The sequence below is a fragment of the Phaenicophaeus curvirostris genome, chromosome 8 (genome assembly GCF_032191515.1).
Source record: "Phaenicophaeus curvirostris isolate KB17595 chromosome 8, BPBGC_Pcur_1.0, whole genome shotgun sequence".
Taxonomy (NCBI): Eukaryota; Metazoa; Chordata; class Aves; order Cuculiformes; family Cuculidae; genus Phaenicophaeus; species Phaenicophaeus curvirostris.
The window spans coordinates 39,041,510-39,062,721 of NC_091399.1; the positions used below are offsets into that span (position 1 = coordinate 39,041,510).

Here is a 21,212-nt window from a genome sequence, read left to right on the forward strand (position 1 = left end):
ATGACTATCTGAATATCTCCTCCTACTTAGTTGGTACTTGAGTCGTGGCTTGGGGACTAACTTGGCTCTTCTGTGATGACTTCCTCAAGTCACATGACAATGCACTTAACCATTCTTATTATATTCCGCTTTTCCACACAAGAATTATTTTCATGAACACTTCAAAACAATGTTCCTTCTGATCCCTCACTTGGTTAATCTTTTAAGAAGAAAATGTATTTGGATGTGTCTAAAATACCAAAAAGTATACTTTTCAAGCCAGTCATTCCAGAATTATCATATTTGAATTAAAAATACATTTTGTTTTAGAAAATATTCTCCTTCACTACTCACTTTAGCTAGCCAATATATATAAAAAAGCAGGAATCAACATCGTCCATTGAAAATGTGATGTATGATACAATCATGCAATCATAAAATGGTTTGGGTGGGAAGGGATGTTATAGAATATCCAGTTCCAACCCTGGAATCAGATGAGGTTGCTGAAAGCCTCAACACATAGGCCGTGCTTATTACTACTATTTTCATACACAGAATAGTGCGTTCCCTGGGCATGAATAGCTTCACTGCAGTAAACATTAATGCTAAAATACATGGTAGGGAGGGAAAGGTGAACTACTGCTGGGGAGAGAAGGCCACAGGCACACAGGAAAACAACATGCAGGTAGTAAAACTGCTCTGGTATGCCAGTTACCTACATTTAGAAAGGCCAGGCATCCTAAGGTATTAATCATTTATATTACCACTTAAGCCTCGTTGGTATTTATCAAAGAATGCATGTTAACTTGAAATGTCTACACAAAACTCCTGCACTGAATGAGATGACTATCACAGAAAGCGTTCTTTACACCTCCAAAAACAAGATGTATTTTAAATCCATTGCCCTTTGATTAGATCAGTACAAATTAATCACAAATGTGTTACAGTGACAAAAGAAAAAAAAAATCGTGATCAGGTATTTGGATATAATACATGAAAGCTGAAGAGACAGAAAGCCCCAGACCAGTTCTGTAATGTGTAGGGAACAATCCCAGTTCCTGGAGCCTACCCGAGGTCACTGGACTGTCACCTTGCATGGAGCCTGGACCATGCCAGGCTGCCTGATTCAGCAGCTCCAGCACCGCCAGTGCCGTGGCTTTGGCCACACTATCACAGCCAGGGTGAATGCTGCAGGTTTTACAATCTCCTAACAACAGCATACAGCTCTCTATAGAAAAAAAATAAAAACAGAAAATTCAACTACTCTATCTACAGTAAAGATTCTCAGATCATCTTCACTCCACACCTGTGCCCCAAGTTTAATTTTAAAGTTTGAATGGGTTTTGATGTTTCATAGATATTCACGTAGAGGCCGAGAGGCACATGTAATCATAGAATCATAGAACAGTTTGGGTTGAAAGAGACCTTAAAGATCATCTAGTTCCAACCCCACTGCCATGGGTACCTCCCTCTAGCTCAGGCTGCCCAAGGCCCATCCAACCTGGCCTTGAACACCTCCAGGCATGGGGCAGCCACAGCTTCCCTGGGCAACCTGTTCAAGCGCCTCACCACTCATAGTGAAGAAATTCCTCCTTATGTCTAGTCTAAATCTGCCCCTCTCCAATTTATACCCATTGACCCTAGTCCTATCACTACAAGGCTTTATGAACAGTCCTTCCCCGCCTTTGTTGTAGCCTTGAAGGTTGGAAAAAAAAAAAAGTACCTGTGAAAAAAGAAATATTTCATTCTCTCTTCCTCTCTTATTTAATAGTCTCAGAATGAAGAGTCTTGTACAATTTTCTAGTTCAATTGCTCCAGCTGGGGGGAAAATTGCTCCTCATAATTAGGCCACTTTCATAACATATTTACTCATCACCAGGTCTCCTGTGAATCTGACCAAAGCTCTACATCTGTGAATTGGTGACCTATTCCTTCACCACTGGTCATTTTCCCACCATCTTCTCTCCTCTCACCTGATTTTGATCCCACTACACACTTGTTCACAGGTTGCAGACAGAAAAGCAAAGCTCACCAACTACAGAAAAAAACATATAAAAGACTGTTTGCTTTTCATGACTACGGAACCTGCCTGTGTCTTTTCCAATAAGGCTGTGCTGGTGCACTCTGGGTCACTTGGGATGGGTGGGAAGCCCTGAGACCTGCTCACCCATTAAAGCTGAAGGGCTGGAGGTATGAAAGGCTTGATGATAGATCTGCAGAGGACCAAGGAAGGATTAACCCATGCCCTGCCACAGCAGATATAGGTTACTTGGTCATCACAAGCCTGTTATCTTTCACAGTACTTGGGATTTAGGCTTTCCAGTGTACTTAACATGTCTGGTGTATTCATTATTTATTGACAAATGTTCTTTTCAGCTATACGTGCCCTTCTTTTTATCTGTGGGTAGAGAATCAAAGTTCTGCCAAAAGCAGAAGTTGAAATGCAATCTTAATTGGGGACGAGCAGCAGCTGGACCACTAAAGCAAGTTGGAAGCTGTTGTTTTGATCTTCTACCTTAAGTAACACAAATTTCATATCTTTTTAAAAAAATATATGAACAAAATTGACTCATACATGAACACCACAGAAAGTAAACAGAGATTTTCAGTAACAGAAAATCTTTCAGATGACCTTTCTGTGATTCTATATTCTTCAGTGTGAGAGTGGTGAAAAACTGGAACAGGTTGACAAGAGAAGTGGTGGATGCCCCATCCCTGCAGGTTTTCAAGGCCAAGTTGGATGAGGCTTTGAGCAACCTGATCCAGTGGAAGGTATTGAAACTAGATGATCTTTGACATCCCTTTCAACCGAAATCATTCTATGATCCTATAAGACTTTGAGACATTGCTTTATACAGGGATGTGAAATATCTAGTTGAGTATGTTCGAGTAATTATCCAGAAACAACTATGATGTTTGACCTGGCACCAGATCACCTCCCTGCCCAGAAGTGCTGCTAGTGCAAAGCCAGCCGTGGGTCCCTGTGGCAGCGGACCTGGTGCTGTTGAGTGGCTCCCACTCAGAAGCTGCTCCAACTCCTCACTCTGTGTCCCCAGCCCAGCAGTACTTAAACTGCGAGGTTAACAAATAAAAAAAGGGCAAACAGCCCCTCTCTAAGAAAAACTGGATAAGTGCTTGGTAACTGTCTTTACTAGTAGAGAGGTTTTCATTATTTTCTGATAAGCAGTGTGTGTTTCAAAAATCCTGGAGGATTTCCAGTTTCCTATAGGTTGGGATAGGATGCTAAGCTTCTGATTTGTAGTTGAATTGTCAGCACAATAGTTTACTTCACAGACCTTCTTTCTCCAGAATCAGCCCTAAAGGACTTCTACAGTTAATGGGGCATTATGTAATTCAACACATCAACATCTTCTGAAGAATTTTAGTTGGACAATGTATGTTATGTTTCTCAAGCCGTTATGTAAATTTATCTCCTAAAATACCTTATCAAAAAAATTCCCAAAGAATTCAAGTAAATGGAACAGTAAGGGTTGGGATTTTCTTTATGAAGAAGAATATAATAATAATTTCTATAGCAGAAGTATGGAAGTTAGCTTTCACATGTTATAGTACACTGAAAGATTTTTAAGGTCACGGTGGCTCCCTACAATCACTGCCCACAGCACCAAAAAATCTGTTTACACATCATAAAAAAAGAACTGTGATATGAGAGAGCCTTAATACCTAAAAGAAAACTTTAGACTAATCAGCCTTTTTCCCCCCACTGTTTATATTAGCATTCCAGTGACATTTTTAATATTTAATTTTAGATTTACTTAATAACTGCACAAGACTATAAGAGAATTACACTGCTGAAGTGGGAGCGTGATTAGAAGTTAGAAGTGGCCTGGTGAGTCCAATCATGAAAGGTGTGCCTTGAGTGCTACAATGAAATTTAACTTCTAGCAAGAGGACCTGAAGTAGCAGCTAGGCAGTGAAACACTTTGACATATGTCTCTATATAACACATTTAAATGTACGTGAGTTTGCAGATTTACTGATTTAAGTCCTATGATAAATTCAAGACAACTATGAGTAACACATCAAGATAAATGTACACATACTTTTAATGAGTTAACCTTTAATTTTGTAAATATTATACCATCATATTAAGTTTATAAACAAAAATATTTAGCATGACTATTAGACAAAAGTTTTAGTTATTGCATTATTGTGTATTATTTCATTCTGTAAGCGACACAATACCTGCAAAACTACCACATTTTTAACTCACACTGGTATGTGATTTTTCATTACATCTCTTAAAGTACATAACTAAGCTAACTCAATACTTCATAAGCATTGATCCTAAAATAAGTAAATTTAATAATATAAGTCCTTTCTGAGACCTTCATATACAGCTGTGCTCATTTTAACTAATTTTGTCCATCTGATCCAAATTCCTCATTAAAAACTGCTATATTATGATGGTTGGGAACAGAATAACTGAAATAATTGCTTTTAGGCCTGACAGTTACCTACTTGAAGTCGTGTTTTCAATACAGCTGAGTTCATTAATCTTGCAGAAAAGACCTTGGCCTTTCAGATTTTGTGACACAGTAGGCAAACACAGAAAACTGTGCCTTTATTTTTCTGTTTGTTTTTGCCAAGATATCCATTCTTCTTACTGCCTTTGGATATTTATTATTGTCTCAATTCAGGATATCAAATTATTTTGAGATTTCACTCAAGCTTGCATTCAATCTCCTAAAGACTTTAAGCATTCAAAGTCTGGGACAACCTCACCTGTAATTTATTTCAAAGTATATTGACACTGATCAACATCTTTGAAGAACATTTCCCCATCTCTGTTTTAATTAAGCTAAAATCATCTAATCAATCTAAAAATGTGGTAGAACAACTCTTCTTCTGCTCCCTAACTTTAGCTTCACTTATTTGCAAGAAACGAAAAAAGTCACTAGAAAATATTTACATTTAGAAAATATTTATTGAGGGACTGAGATGAGTCAACACAACTTCAAGAATTAAAAAACAAACAAACAAAAACCAACAGTCTTTGAAAGCTTGTTACTTAAATGTTTTTCTCTGGTTAAACCCCAAGTTTTCCTCTCAGCATCAAAGCACGAGTCCCACCTATAAGCACGAGGTACTGTTCCAGCTGTTCCAGCTCTTGCAGTAGTTGTTGAGTGTTGGCAGAAACCAATGCTTCCACGTGCATTCTGTAGCCCAAACAAATCGAAGCCTTACAGGCTGCTGTTCCCTCATGGCGGGTAGCCAACCAGCTCAGTATGATTGCTGATTTCTGCGGTCTTCATTTCAGCTCTGGGTTTCCTGGAACTAGCAGACAGGCTATAGGGAAATTATCCATCTTTTCATCCTTTCTTTGAGGCACCCAAACCTCTGCTGTTCTCCTTCACACTCCCATGGGTCATGGCATGGAAGCTGTTCTCCTCCTCTCCCCTGCTGGCAAAGAAGTTCTTGACCTTTATTCAGCTAATTTAGAGAAAATTAGCAGTTCCCCTCTTGCTGAGCCTTCACTGCAGTACAGCCCATTAATTTGGACTTCTCAGTCTGCTTCATTAATACCATTCTGAGTCTTCAGCAGAGAACCATTTGGCGAGTCAGGTACCACTGATGTAAAAGACAGTGAGCCAGGACACCAGCAACACATTGTGGACGCAGAAGACTCATCACAGACACATAGTCCTCTCAGAGGACTCTCAGTGTCGGTGGTCCCAGGGTGAGAAAAGCAGAAGCAGCAACTGCAGCAGCATTAACCATCCCAGTCCTCTACTGGGAATGGGACTGAGGCAAGCACAGAGGTTCCAAAATGCTGCACACATTCGTTATTGAGCATGGTGCTGCTCTCAGTACAGACCTTGTGCTCTGCTCACACACAGAAACCCCCAAGCTCTTATAGTTGTAGTCGATCATGGGAGCTTTGAACCATCATGCTGTCCTATAACACACAATACAGAGAACCTGATCTGATATTAAATTACATCAGTAATAATATACACTTTATTCTGAACTGTGTCACAAACACAAAATGTGTTTATTCCAAGACTGCAATGTACAACTCACCAAAAATATTGGCTTCAATATTTAGTGTTTGCATGTTTCCATCATGCATTTATAGCTCTATTTTAAAATTAAGTGACACCACTATTTACTGAAAGCTAAGGTTATGCTTGGAGACCCTGTGTCAAGTTGAACGATTCTACTGGGCAGTATCACAGTCAAAAGAATGGGAAAACAAAATGCACTCAGTTACACTCTTCCCCATTGAATTTCTCTCTGACCATTATACAGCAGTAATTTGGTGTTTTGGAAGACTGGAAGACTGTTCTGTAGACTGGAAGCCAGTCTACAGAAGCATTGTTTCCCCTGAAGGCTGCATCCCAGGCACCTCCTCACATCCTGCTCCCAGCAGCACTACCTTCCACGGCATCTTCTGACCACACACTACACATTTCACCTAGGTTTCACCGTGTGGCGGTCATTTGCCTACCAGCCGATAACTCAGAGCTTTCCAGACTAGCAAGGGACCAACCATGAAGAAACATCAGAAGATGTGGAGAACCAGAGCTGCCCAATTGAATGCCCCAAACTGGACCCCTATGTGATTTTATGCAATGTGCATAGTGACTACACCTCTGATGAACATGTTGAGTCCAGACTAACATTTTGGGCACATATGCCAAAATAACTGCAGGAGACACCCCAGCAAGGCCAGCCTTCGCTCTGCAAAAGCCCATTGTAGACAGCTCCCAGGGATGCTGCACCCTGCACCTGCCCAGCCACTCACACTCCAGCCATGCACAAGCTGTGGTACCCACCTGCCCTGATCAGAGCCTGTCCCACAGTTAAAAAAGCTCTGCACTGGTTTTGAAGGATGTTGCCCTTCTTCTGGCTTCCTGAAGGAGCTGCCCCTTGTTCAGACACACTGCATGTGCTGAGGATGGTGAAGCAGCACGATCGGCTGCTTTGGAGCAATTACCCCTTGGGCTAGCGCACCCTTCCTGAGTGTGTGTCTGCTGCTACAAGGTCTGTTACTTTAAAAGAAGAGAGTAAACTTTCCTGAATTAAAATAAACCAAAAAATCCAGAGAGCAAGCTGCACTGCTTGTTTCTGTGCTCCTGATCCTGAGTGAATGAAGTACTCTAACATGTTGTCTTTTTCACCACTTTCACCTGTGTTATTAAAACCCAGAGCTAGTAAAATGGCAGTAAAACTTCTTCATAGATATTTCAGTAGTTAAGCTGGTAGCTTATTAAAACCTGATAAAAAAAACATCTTGGAGTTTTCATGTAAGTGTTGTACTGAATCCAAGAAGTACCTGCTTGGATTTTAAATACACTTAGCTGTTCAGTAAAATTTATTCTTCCATATACAAAGCTTACTGCCACATGGACCTTTTTTTACAACAGGGTGGAGGCAAGTGGAACAGGCAACTAGCATTGCCAAGCAGAAAGGTTGGGGGTAGGGGAGAGGATGAAGAGGAAAAATGGTTTAGAAAAATACTGCTTCATTTACTCCAGCAAATTTTTGGTTCCACAGCAGCACAAAACATTTCTCCTGCAACACCTTCCTGTTTCCACATGGCATCTACCCTCATCATAAACCTGAGGTTGCTGGAGCTATCTATAGTAGCTAGGAGCATTGCATAGTGTGCGGCCATGACCAAACACAAAGGAAGTACCTTTCCAGGGCAGGCACCAAAGTTACCTCTGAGGAGGCACATCAACACACTGGAGTAAGGAGTCTGTTCTATTTTAAATATTATTCTATGAATTCTACATAAAATGGACATCTTTAATGCAAAAATAAATCCAAAAAAACAAAAAAAACCCAAACCCAAACCAGTACCAAGACTATAAAGAACATGTATGGGTGCCTATATATATATAATTTTGGTCAGAAATTCAACTGAAGAAAAAATAATGATTTTCCTGTAAGTCAATAGCTGATGGATGGATGGGTGGATGGATTACCCTTTTTCACCACCTATCAGAAACACAGCAAAATAAATGCATTGAATCACCAGCTTTCTACTGCCCTCTGCGTGCTCCTGGACACCCAGCATAGGCCTGTCTGCTCAGCGGGTTAGGGCAGGTACTTCTATATGCACTCCATCCAGCCTCCCCATGGAGCTGGGAGCCTATTGCTTCTGGGGTGGTACAGGATGTAACCACTATTTATTTTTGCATAATCACATGCACCTTAACCACACTAAATCAATCAGAACTTAGTTTGAGACTTCCCTTCCCTTCTTCAATCGTGTTTCCTTGGAGAGAACTGTCCTTCCTGTCATTCTTTCTTAATTAAGTACACAAAATCTGTAGCTGGCAGCAAAGCTACAGTGTGCCTTGAGACCTGTGGTTTACAGATGCTCCCCTCTCCAGTCAGTAAGAAATGGGAGTGTGGTTTCAAAGCCTTGTTTTCTTCTTTAACTAGTTATTTATAACTCCTAGCGGCTCCTATTGCTAGCCTGACTTCAAGTATCCCAGCACCTCTCAGTTCTCTGCTGACAGCAGCGTTATGCCCCCAACATCCCTAGCTCTGGAGCTTCTTACTAGGATCATGCTCTAAAGAAACACATTTCCTCTGTACCAACCAGCATCTAAAGTAAGCCTGAATAGTTGCGCAGTGTAACACGACAAACCCAAACCCGTCAGTCAGTCATTTCCAAAGAAATAAAGGGCAAAGGTCTTCATTGCCTTCTTCATACCTGGAATAAATTTAACAGGAGCATTTACGTCAAGTGAAAATCAGAAAGGGAGGACTCCAGTGTCAAGTGCTGCTTTACGATGGTGAATTATTTTCAGTTTAAAGACATTTTTAACATGAAGCCAGTGAAATACCAAAGGCATACAAGTGTACAGTAAATTATGTATGCCTATGTTTGGTAGAAGAAATAAGGCTCCTGCCTATTTTTGAACAGAATTGCATTATGTAAATACAGCATGTGTATCACAGATGCTACACTAAACTGGACAGTTACCATATTCCTGTATATTTATGTAAGTATAGAAAAACATACAGCATATATACATAAATACATAGAATTTCCTTCATTTACATTGACATTTGCATGAGAAAAATTACTGGAGATTTCTGCAAGAGGTATTGTATGCTAATGAAATCTTTTCCAAGATAAAACTGTTACTGCTAACAGTTGGATTCTCTCTTTGTTTTAATTATGCATGACTAATGATAGCTGTTTGGCTGTCTGACCACCAGATTGTCTGCCGTTGCCGAGGGAAAATCTTTTAAAATAGATTGACTGTTTTCCAGTTCAGGAACAGAGATGTTCTACTTCATCTTATATTTTGTAACAGTTCTGCAGGTGTGAAAAGCAAAACTTCAGTTGAACTCATTGGGGGGCATTCTCCTGTGTGTGTCACCACTAAATCTATACCAGTGTTAATATACCACACAAAACCAGAGTTACTGCTGGAGCTTCTGCAGACATTTCTGGCTCAGTGTTGTTACGTATATGGGAAAGACTATGCAAAGAGTTCCAAGAAACACTACTGTGATGGCTGGAGATTTTATTTGGCCTATTTTACATATCCACCTACATCCAAATACAGGTGCAGAAATTAATCCAGCCTGCTCTGGGGCCGCTGACAGCTATTATGCTGGGAAAAAAAGTGTGCAGCTAGTCAGAGGAGGAAATATTTTTTCTGCTGAGCTTAAAAGATATTTGAATAAAAATAAAAGGAGATAGACTGACAGTTTCTGATATGGTAGGATAAAAGTGAGTGGGATTTGGTGAGCCTCTGCAGAACATGAGACCGATGCAACCTTAGCAAGCACCCAGAGCAAGGGTGTGCTCAAGCCAACCTCTGCCATGCTGCTTTCAGACCTCCATCGAGCAGCCCAGGTGTTCAGCCTCATCCTGGCCCCACCAAACATCTCTGCTGAGGGGCAGGGTTTAGTGATTGATAGGAATGTTTGGACTCGATGATCCGGCGGGTCTTTTCCAACCTAATGATTCTGTGATTCTGTGCTCCAAAGCTGGCCCGGCAGTGATGGCTCGGGATGGCTGCTCCGCACCGTCAGTCAGGTGGAGGCACAACTACTGACCAGAGACAGAGGAAGCACTGCCCCAGTGCTTACAAACGTAAGGAAGCAGGTTGCCATGTTAATATCAACCCTGAACTGACGCCTGGGCTGAGCCAAGGAAAACAAAACTGCAAATTTGAGGAATTCCTTCCTTAGTTTCCTAGTGGGACCTTTTTTTTTTTTTTTTTTTAATGGCAAGTACCTGGATTTTGTATCAATCATCTCTGCTCAAAGCTGAGAGACAGGGCTCAAGAGGACTATAAACCCCTTGCCTCTGCCTTGGCAGAGGGGTGTTTAAGGAATATTTCTCCACATGTTGCTCGTGAGGAGCAGCATTCTTATGGGGACACAAAGGTTTGCCTTTCAACCTTATCTTTGTGGACCGTTTTGACTCACAGATGAAGCAAGGTAAAGGAGCCAGCAGCTCTGGACCGGAGGCCTGCAGATGGATACAATCAATTAACCGTATTGATTAGTGAAGCACTACTTCATCACAGGCAAGTCCACTGCTGCTGCTGTCACCAGCAAAACCTCACTGAACTTATCCAGAGCTGGATCCAGAGCTTATCCAGCCAGATTGACCTCCCCTTGCCTTCACTCTGCTGCTGGCTTGGACCTCTCTAGTTCCAAAAAAAGTGTTGCTTATTCTCAGCCCACACAGCTGCCCTGCACTGGGGGTATCTGAAGGGGGTGGCTGGCAGTGGCAGGGTGAATGCTGTGCATCATCTATTCCTTCTCATTCCCTTACCACAAAGATCAACAGCACCCTCAGAGAGGTGCAAGCTTTGCTGTACCCATCCATCTCCACAAGGCTCCAACAGACCTGAACTGTCTCCAGACTGATTCCTTGAGCGTGCTGCAGCCCAGATTTTAGTTTCTGAGCACAATGTTGGGTCAAATTTCCACCAGGAGAGACAGTGGTAAGCCCATACCACATGTGTCTGAATGGCCTGTGAAATGAGGCAGCCTGAACCCCTGAGACTTGTTCCCCTGGGATATCGGCTGCAGTCAACTCTTATGCTAAATGACAAGAAGAATGTAATTTAAGTCTCTGTTTTTTCCTCAACAGAACAGCCCTTTGGAACAAATTCTGGTTTTCGTTCCTTACTGATTCCTTGTTTTGTTACTTCCTCCACATAACATATGAAACATTTGCAATCGTTTAAAATGATAAATTATTTTAATTTACTCTAAATTTATTTATTATTACTGCACAGACAAGAGGCAAGCACCATAATGTGCTTGTTTAATAATTGGCAAGGACTTCGAATGTGAAAGCCTTACCCAAACAACAACTTAATTTTATCGCTGTGTGTGCACATATGTCTACTCGTTCCAGTAACATTTCAGAGAGACAGGAACAAAGCTTCCTATAGCCAAATAATTTATGATCCTGAACTGCACAAGAATACCAAAAAAAGTATAGAAATCAAGAAATATACCTTTTAAAATCATAAAGGAAAAAAGAAAAAAAATGTATATTTATTACATGACTTCTCCATCCATACACACAGCTGCATTCATAAGTGGGTGCACACAACTGCATCCAATACCAGCAAGTGGACATACATCAGAGGGACTGTAATGCTGGAATATATATATTATCTCAAAATTTATATATGCTATATACACTTGATATTCACTTGCTACTCATGCTGCAAAACTTTCATTTCAAATGGCCAGTTCTCAGTAATACCAATGACAACAGACGGAAAACATTTGGCCACTGTGTCACCATCTTTCCATGACCACTGTTGCTTCTTAGGCAAAGACTGTTGGCTATAAAAGGCAGTTCTTCTTGGAAAAGAAGGCAAAACTGGCAAGTAAGTCCCAGTCTCCAAAAGTCACTAGCCCTGTTCAGCAACTTAAATATGAATCAGGCACCTAAATCCCCCTGAGGACCTGAACAGCTTTGCAGTCAAAGCCTGCATGATCTGCTTGACAGAGGCACTCAAGCTGCATAAACACCATCAATAATTTTGACCAGATCAGCTGTACGTTCCTCAGGACCATTGATGTGGGAATCTGATTGTGATTGTGAACAGAGAAGGCCTTGTGGGGGATGTGTGAACAGAGAAGGCCTTATGGGGGATGTGGCAGTAGGTGGACGCCTAGGAGAAAGCGATCATGAGATGATAGGGTTTTCTGTTCTAGGTGAAGTGAAGTGGGTGGTTAGTAGGACACTAGCATTAAATTTCCAGAGGGCAGACTTCAAACTCTTCAGAAGGCTGGTTGGCAAAGTCTCATGGGAGACGGTACTCAAGGGCAAGGGAGCCCATGAAGGCTGAGAGCTCTTCAAAAAGGAAATCCTAGCAACTCAGGAGAAAGCCATCCCAGTGTTCCGGAAAAAAAGCTGGCAGGGGAAAACAACAGCTTGGTTGAATAGAGAGATCTTGAGTGATATCAAGAAGAAGAGAAATGTTTATGATCTCCGGAACAGGGCTCAGGCCTCATGGGTGGACTACAGAAGGGAAGAGAGATTGTGTAGGGAAAAAATCAGAAGGGCTAAGTCTCAACTAGAAATCAGATTGGCAAAGTCTGTGAAAGATAACAAAAAATCTTTCTATAAATATATAAACAATAAAAGGGGGACTAGGGAGACCATACAGTCCCTATTGGATGCAGAAGGAACAACAGTGATAGGGGATGAGGAAAAGGCTGAGGTACTTAATGCCTTCTTTGCCTCAGTCTTTAATTGTAAAGAAAGTCGTTCCATCTGTGTACAAACCCAGGAGCTAGAGGAGCAAAATGAGGCTCCCATGATCCAAGAGGAGGTGGTCAGAGCCTTGCTTGCCCAACTGGACACCCACAAGTCTATGGGGCCGGACGGGATTCACCCTAGGGTACTGAAGGAGCTGGCGGATGTGCTGGCCAAACCCCTTTCCATCATCTTCCAACAGTCCTGGAAGACTGGGGAAGTCCCACTGGACTGGAGGCTGGCTGATGTTGTGCCCGTCTACAAGAAGGGTCGCAGGGAGGACCCAGGGAACTACAGGCCTGTCAGTCTGACCTCAGTGCCAGCGAAAGTCATGGAGCAGGTGATCTTGAGTGCTATCATGAAGCACATGCAAGAGAACCGGGTGATCAGGCCCAGTCAACACGGGTTCACAAAAGGCAGATCTTGCCAAACTAACCTGATCGCTTTCTATGACAAAGTGACTCGGCTACTGGATGAGGGAAAGGCTGTGGATGTGGTCTTCCTGGACTTCAGCAAAGCCTTTGACACAGTTTCTCACAGCATTCTGCTTGAGAAACTGTCAGCCTCTGGCCTGGACGGGCGCACACTCTCCTGGGTGGAAAACTGGTTGGCTGCCCGGGCCCAGAGAGTGGTGGGAAATGGTGTGAAATCCAGCTGGAGGCCAGTGACAAGTGGGGTTCCCCAGGGCTCAGTGCTGGGTCCAGCCCTGTTCAATGTCTTCATCAATGATCTGGATGAAGGCATTGAGTGCGCTCTTAGCAAGTCTGCGGACGACACTAAGCTGGGTCGAAGTGTTGATCTGCTGGAGGGTCAGGAGGCTCTGCAAAGGGATCTGAACAGGCTGGACCGCTGGGCAGAGTCCAATGGGATGAGGTTTAACAAGGCCAAATGCCGGGTCCTGCACTTGGGGCACAACAACCCTGTGCAGTGCTACAGACTAGGAGAAGCCTGGCTGGAAAGCTGCCTGGAGGAGAGGGACCTGGGGGTGTTGGTTGACAGCCGACTGAACATGAGCCAGCAGTGGCCCAGGTGGCCAAGAAGGCCAATGGCATCTTGGCTTGGATCAGAAACGGCGTGACCAGCAGGTCCAGGGAGGTTATTCTCCCTCTGGACTCGGCACTGGTGAGACCGCTCCTCGAATCCTGTGTTCAGTTCTGGGCCCCTCACCACAAGAAGGATGTTGAGGCTCTGGAGCGAGTCCAGAGAAGAGCAACGAAGCTGCTGAAGGGGCTGGAGACCAAGTCTTATGAGGAGTGACTGAGAGAGCTGGGATTGTTTAGCCTGGAGAAGAGGAGGCTGAGGGGAGACCTCACTGCTCTCTACAACTACCTGAAAGGAGGTTGTAGAGAGGAGGGTGCTGGCCTCTTCTCCCAAGTGACAGGGGACAGGACAAGAGGGAATGGCCTCAAGCTCCACCAGGGGAGGTTTAGGCTGGACATTAGGAAAAAATTCTTTACAGAAAGGGTCATTGGGCACTGGAACAGGCTGCCCAGGGAGGGGGTCGATTCACCTTCCCTGGAGGTGTTTAAGGCACGGGTGGATGAGGTGCTAAGGGACATGGTTTAGTGTTTGATAGGAATGGTTGGACTCGATGATCCGGTGGGTCTCTTCCAACCTGGTTATTCTATGATTCTATGGGATTTCATAGCTCCACGCCTACCCTCACCTCTCCCCGAGTAAAATCCATGATAGTGACTGTAATGCTGTAATTTCATTCTTGAGCACCTAAAGTCAGGGGAAGCAGAAGCAGGAGCTGGAAGTGGTCCCAACATGTTTTTCTTTGGCTAGGACTCCCCTGCACCCATGCTAAGGCACTGATCTGCATTCCAGGAAAAAGAGAAATCTAGTCTGAAAATCAGAATGTTTTGAATGCCAGAGACATAGGACAAGTGGGTCTGGCTGCTGCCACCAAACTTCTCCTACCAAAACAGAGTTCATCCCCATACAGACTCTGATTTCAGAGACCTTGCTTTTGTTATCTAGATTAGATAAACAATATTAGGTGGACATCTGTGCTCTGAACAGTCAATGTTCATCAGATGAAAGCTGTGGCAGAAAAGAGGAAGCATCCCATTTTCCAATATGAATGAAGAAGATGATATGCAGCTTGGAAAGTCATTTTCAATAGATGGTGAGAACAATGATCTCTGCCAAGCTCGAGGGAGCCACAGTGAAGCACTTAGTCATCAGTGCCACGCAAGGAACAGCATTTCTCCGATACACAGTTGCATGCCTCCTGTGTGGCCCTGGGGGTGTCATAGTCAAAAAGATCAGTGCCTCTTGGAGGAGGCAGAAATCATGCCTGCTGCATGATAAGGACATAGGAACATAGTGGACAGGTATGATTGGACTTGATGTCAAAGGTATTTTCTGACCAAACAATTCTATGATTCCTACTTTTCACTGACAGACTTTGGGAACCTCAGGGGGTCCCAGCTCCAGGTTTAACTCTTTGCAGTGAAGAATTCACATCATTTTACATACTGCAGAACACGTATTTCATACATTACTCTATACTCACAGTGAAGATAAAATCTTTCACTTTTTTGAAAAATGTGTCAACTCCTAAAACTTAATTTACTGTGATTACGCAATGTAAACATACTATCAGGTAAACTAGCTTTTATTATCCATGAGCTCCAAGAAAAATAAAATGCAAGATAAAAACCTGCTTGCTTGAGAAAGCCATTTTGATTGTCTTCAGATTTGTACATGTACATATCTAAGGGATTTTGTTTACAAATGGCAAGTGAGGTATGGGAGAACTGTATGCAGGAACTGTTAAGAAACGCATAATTGTTTTCTTGGACACATAAAGCCAAGAGGGCCACACTCACAAACTAGGTAAGCATCAGCGCAGAAAGTCAGAGAGAAATCCGTTTTTCTTTCCTGGAAGCAGAAATGCCTCTTGCTGCAATGCTGGTAGCGAGCTTTCAGGCTGCACTGCTTGCATCACTCCGTGCATGGCCAGCAGGATAGGGACAGAGCAGTCGCCACCCAGGTGGAGGTGGCCTTCATACTTCTGAGCATCCAACCCTCAAGTACAAAAACTGCTTTCCAGACAGTGAGGGATGAGAAACAGGTTAGTTATGCCTGCTCTGATCACACTGCTCTGCATTTGTCACCTCTCTTGAAACACTCCAGTTCCAAATTGCCACTTCTACTGTCAAGATTACGGACATGTTGCAAACATATGGTGATCCCTCTACTTACAGGAGTTCTTGAAAAGGGTCACTAGAGAAATCCAGTCCTGAAAATACAGACTGTTTCCATATTTCTAAGAGTTTACAGTATGGCAAATTTGTTCTTTTAATAAAATAATGTTTTTATAACTTGCTCTCTCTTTCCTCATGTGTTTTCATTAAATCATAGCTGGTTGCCCGGGAAGAGTATAGAAAAGATGCAGGACACCTTCTGAAAATAAGTGTCTTTCCCAAAGTATTTTGGCGTACAAAACAACAGCATTACTGTTACACTTTTTCGTTAACTTCAATAAACAGCGACAAAAACAGTGTTGGGACTGCATAGATCAATCACTGACTAGAAACAAAAGGTAGCAGGTTTTAGTTATTCAGACTACAGAAATAACTCATCATAAGAAAGAATGCCTAATGAGAGATTTCTTTAAAAAATGATTGCTAAGCTGCTTTCCATACCAACACAAGTGCTCTGTGACATCCTTGGCAAACTGTCTATTCAGTTTGTCCATCTGGAGGTAAAAAGGGTGGGGTGCTATGCCTTTTGCCAGCTTTGGGGAGCACTGGCCATGGAGGCCATGGAAGAACCAGGAGCATCCCATCACTCGCCACGCACCAGTAAAGTGCGTCCCAGCCCCATAGTGGTCCAGGTGGGGAGGATGGGGAGAGCACCCACAGCACAGTGTACAGTGAGGGGTGATGGGGCAGGGAGGCTGGCCAAGCAAGAGTTCTGAGCAGGGAGTGATGCTCACAGTTTCACTTCTACAGCACTAGGAAAATGCTGCATGAGTTTGATGCTAAATTGATTAATTACACTTTCATCTGAGTTAACTATTTTAGAATGAGGGAGCTATACTATTATTTTACTTCATGTTAACACTTAGAGGTTATTCTGGAAAACCTCAGCAGCTCAAGGAGGTTTTATTCCTCGTCTTTAGGAAAGACAATGAAAACTTAATGTGAGAACTGAGACTGGAACTTGGCTTGCTCAGTCTGCCACCTTATTCACTGAAACAGTCTATGTACTTTGTGCCCTAATATTTAAGCTAAAGACAAGACTCGCAAGTGAAAGTTTATCCTCAGTTCAATGCAGGTATCCCTATTTATTCCCACTCCATGCAGACCTCAAAACGTGGGTCGGTACGTAAGTAAGCTGCACAGCTGAATAAAAGCCCTGAGAAGCAGCACCAGAGCCCTGGGAGCCGGCACGGGTTGAGTGTCGTGTGAGTGCTCCCACAGCGCCCACAACGCCCTCTCATGAGGTGATGCCTCCACCTAAACGAGCATCACATAAATCACTCGCATCTTCTTGCAGCCAAGAAAATGCTGACTCAAAGACATGGGATTTACTGCCATATTCTAGCATTAATTATTAAAGACAGGAATGCTAGATGCTTTAGGCGTGGTGCTTGCCTTTGTAACAAAGTAAGAAGGTAACTTTAGAAGCCCTGATTGGAGAATGGATACAATTGGAAAAGCCTGGTGCTGTGAGGTGAATCAACACGTGCCAGCAGAAGGGTGCTGATGGTTGTCTTGCCGTAAGTGGCTGGGAACCACAGCCAGCTTGGGATGCTGTGATGTACGGTAACAGAGAAGAGCTAAATTCAGATGGCTACAGGGCTGGAAGGAAGAAACCCTCTTCTAACACCCAAATTGCTTTATCCAGCTCATCAGAATTTGTATTTAAATAAATCACCAGCTTCCAGTACTTGGGGTGCTAAGCGCAATTATTTTAAGGTATATTGAAATATATTTATGTTACAAATATCCAGTGAGTAAAAATGCAGAGGAGCAGTGAAGATGAGCAGTGAGAGATTCAAGTTAAACAGCTCTACTCATCTTCTGCTTACTCTTTTGAAAGTGTTTTGTCCTACAGTGATCCTACATTTCCTCTTTCAAGTTGCTTTAGTTCCCCTTTCAATGACAGCTGAAAACAAAATAAACTCTAATTTGAAAGAAAGCCTACAAAAGGTGTATGAAATGAAAGAAGTTAATCATAAAGCAAGAAGAAGAAAAAACAGATGTAATGCTGCTATTTCACCATCTAATTGCTTTGTTCCAGAGTTCAGTAGTGATGCTAATATTTCTGTTAGCAGCATCTCTTTATAAAACAGATATTCTCCCTCCCTTGTGAGAAAATAGTAATGTCTTAATCTTAAAGCTCGATTTTCTTTTATGTAACCTACCCAGTTGCACAGACACTGAGTTTAAAACGGAATCTTAGGCCTAGGAAACAGAAAATATTCCAGCTGAAACCCACCAGGAAGTAATCTTTAGAGTAATTCCACAATTGTTTACTAAGGTAGTTCTAAACATAGATTTGTCTATGCCCTAATAATGCTTAGTACTGCCTGAGTATCCTTCTTAACTGCCCAGGAACTCACCTAGTTACCTTCTATGCAACCTTTAAGTCTGAAACGGTACAAATAAAGCAGACTTTTTTTTTTTTTTTTATATTTCCTTTGATTCTCCTGTTCTGCAGACAGAAAGCAGGAGGACCTCAGGACATCTCAAAATACAGAGCAGAATTGAGGTATATATAAAAAATAGTTGTGAGCTGCCCTACATAGACATCTACTGTATTTTCAGTAGCTACTACACCAGAAGCAGTCTGACTTGCTGTAAAATTATTCCAAATTCCTACTGAAAATTTCATAGCAGATTGTATGATCATTAAAAATGGATTATGGCCAAAATACTTTGTAATCTGAAGGCATAAGTGAGTGACACCCCAACAAAAAGAAAAATACGGCCAGATACTTCATAGCTTAAAACTACTGCCAATTAAATCAGAGCTTTTATGACAAGCAAGGAGGTTCAACCCACCACAATCATATTCCAGAGAACGGGAGAATGTATTTTTCTTGAACTATGGCAAGATCAAAACAGAAGTACAACGCATGAATAAAAAGTTAGAATCGGGGGGAGAAAATAATCAAATCAAGCCAGAGGATTAATGAAGACAAATCAACAAGAAGGATTCAAGAAGATTAAGTATGATGTATGACTACCGGTAAACAAATTTTGCTCCAGTCAAGCGGACTGAGAAGATACCGTAGGCACGGGGAGCGCAAGGTTCATTAGGAGAAGCAATAACAGAGCTACGGTAAGCCTGTAATCTCCTAATGGCGTAAAGCTGGCTCCCCACGTTAATCGTTGAGAAGCAGGAAAACGTAAAAGAAAAATAACGAGGCGGATGCTCCTGGCGGGTCGTAATCCGCGTTCCAGCCCAGCGACGCTCCGACTGCAGAGCCCGCAACTGCTGCCAGAACTCCAAACCGCATCATTTCACCCAGCAGCCCGTTTCCAAACTTCTATCAACACACCGCGCGTTGCTAAAAAAAACCAGTCAAAACGGGGAAAGGTCGCCACCACGCCCCAGGGAGCAGGAGAGCGGCCCGGCGGCCGCCCCGGCTCCGGAGATGCGGGCGCCGGGAGCTGTCGGTGGCAACTTTCCCGCACCGCCCGGGCGCCCCCCGCCCTCCCCGGGAGCAGCCGCAGCATCCCCAGCGCGGCACCCGCGGTTCCGCCGGGAGCCCCGGCCGCTCTCGGGGACGCGTCCGAGCCCGCTCGCCCCATCGCGGCCGCGACCGTCTCCTACCTAAGCACCGCCGTGTCCCCCTTCCTGACCACCAGATTGTCCACGGCCGCTCCGGGGAAATCTCCGCCCGGAGCGGCGAGTCTCCCGGGGGGCAGGAGACAGCAGAGGCCGAGGAACACGATGGCGAGCCGCTGGTGGGAGCCCCCGGCGCTCCGCACCAGCGGCATCATCTCCGCGCCGCTCCGCGCTGCCCCCGGGCCCGGCGGCTGCCGAGCGCTGCCCCCGGCGGCGGCGGCGGCTCCTCCCGGCCGGTACCCGCGGTCGCTGGCGGAGAGCGGAGCGTGGCTGCTCCCGGGCGGCCGCCGCGGCAGCATCCAGCGAGGAGAGGGCAGCGCGCCCGCTCTGCGCGCCGCGGCGGCGGCGGGGCGGCCCCGCTCCCAGCCCGTTGCCACGCAGCCGTCGCCCTGGCAACCGTCCCGGCGGCGGAGGGATGCGCGCCGCCCTCCCCGCCGCTTCGCGGGGCCGGCTTCTCTGCCTTCTCCCCCTTTTTCTCTCCCCCCCCCATCCACCGCCACCCCTCCTCCTTTCTCGGGCTTCCCGCTCCGCCGTCCCGCCCCCTCGGCATCCCTGAGCGCGGCGGGCCCAGCAATCGCAGCGGACGCCGGTGCCACATCGCATCGCAAGCCGCTCCTCGGGACCGCTCTCTTCCCCCAGGGTTTAATGAAAATCTACCCCTTTGCCAAACGCTAGCAAGTCAAATATTGCTTTAAGGCTGTAGTGCTGGAAATCGCACCAACAGCTCCACGGTGAGGCTTCCTCCTCCCTTGGGAGCTGCTAGGATTTCCAAAGAAACCATCCGGTTGTTTCTGGCATATAGGGTTGGCCACTCTGATATTTCGGGAATACCGTTTCCTACAATTCTACTAGGACATTCACCAACAGCAGGAAAAAAGTAGTAAAACACATTGACAGATTATTTCCCTATAGACACAAAACCGAGCAACCTTTTTTTCCTCCTGTGGTCTTCTCCTACATGTGAAATGCACGCTCAAAACATTGTCAGCCTCTGATAAACACCACTAAATGAGGGACCATTTGCTGGGCTTGCTTACCCAAATGTCCACTTTCCAGCCTAAGTGGTCACCACAGAGCATGAGGCTGCACTTCTCCGGGGTCAGGCTGAGCCTCCAACAGGAATCACTCTCCTCCTGTCTGTTTGAGAGAAATTGCATAAGCGATGCATGATTATGTAACAGGAATTGTATGACTGCTGCGACATTATGCACAGTTTTGAAGCATTTTCACACTAATTCACACACGTCTGGCCAATACAATGTTCTAATGGTTCCTTCATAGCAGCTCTGCAACCCCATTCTGCCAGCTCATAGTACGACATGCACTGATTTACCTTTCATCAGCTGCCGCAGAATACGTACTTTCCTGGTGCACAATTTTTTCCTACTCCAAATTTGCACTGGGAGTATTTCAGAGTAGAATGTTCCACGTAAAAAGCTTTAATAATCATGATACTTCCAAAGCTCACTTTCTCGATAAAGTTGTATTCCTTCTCTTGCATCCCATTACATAAGATCTTTCCAGCTGCCAAAATGAATTCTAGGGTACACAAAAGGGATTTTTTCCTCTACTTCTGCAGCACATGCTACTACCGAGTTTCCTCGGTAAGGAGAGAGATTGGTTCACAAATTTTGATGTGAAAGACTTGCCATCAGTATTATTGCTATAGTACACTAATGCCTTTTTAATG

At 44.1% G+C, this 21,212-nt stretch overlaps 1 protein-coding gene across 1 annotated transcript in view; it reads right to left on the bottom strand.

Moving 5' to 3' along the window:
- Positions 1-19,948, bottom strand: part of LOC138723105 (neuronal growth regulator 1-like) — a 290,616-nt gene extending 270,668 nt beyond the window's left edge. The window contains exon 1 of the mRNA XM_069861992.1: positions 19,508-19,948. Coding sequence (XP_069718093.1) covers positions 19,508-19,821 — 314 coding nt within the window. The 5' untranslated portion in view covers positions 19,822-19,948. The remainder of the gene's footprint in view (positions 1-19,507) is intronic.
- Positions 19,949-21,212: the final 1,264 nt, after the last annotated feature.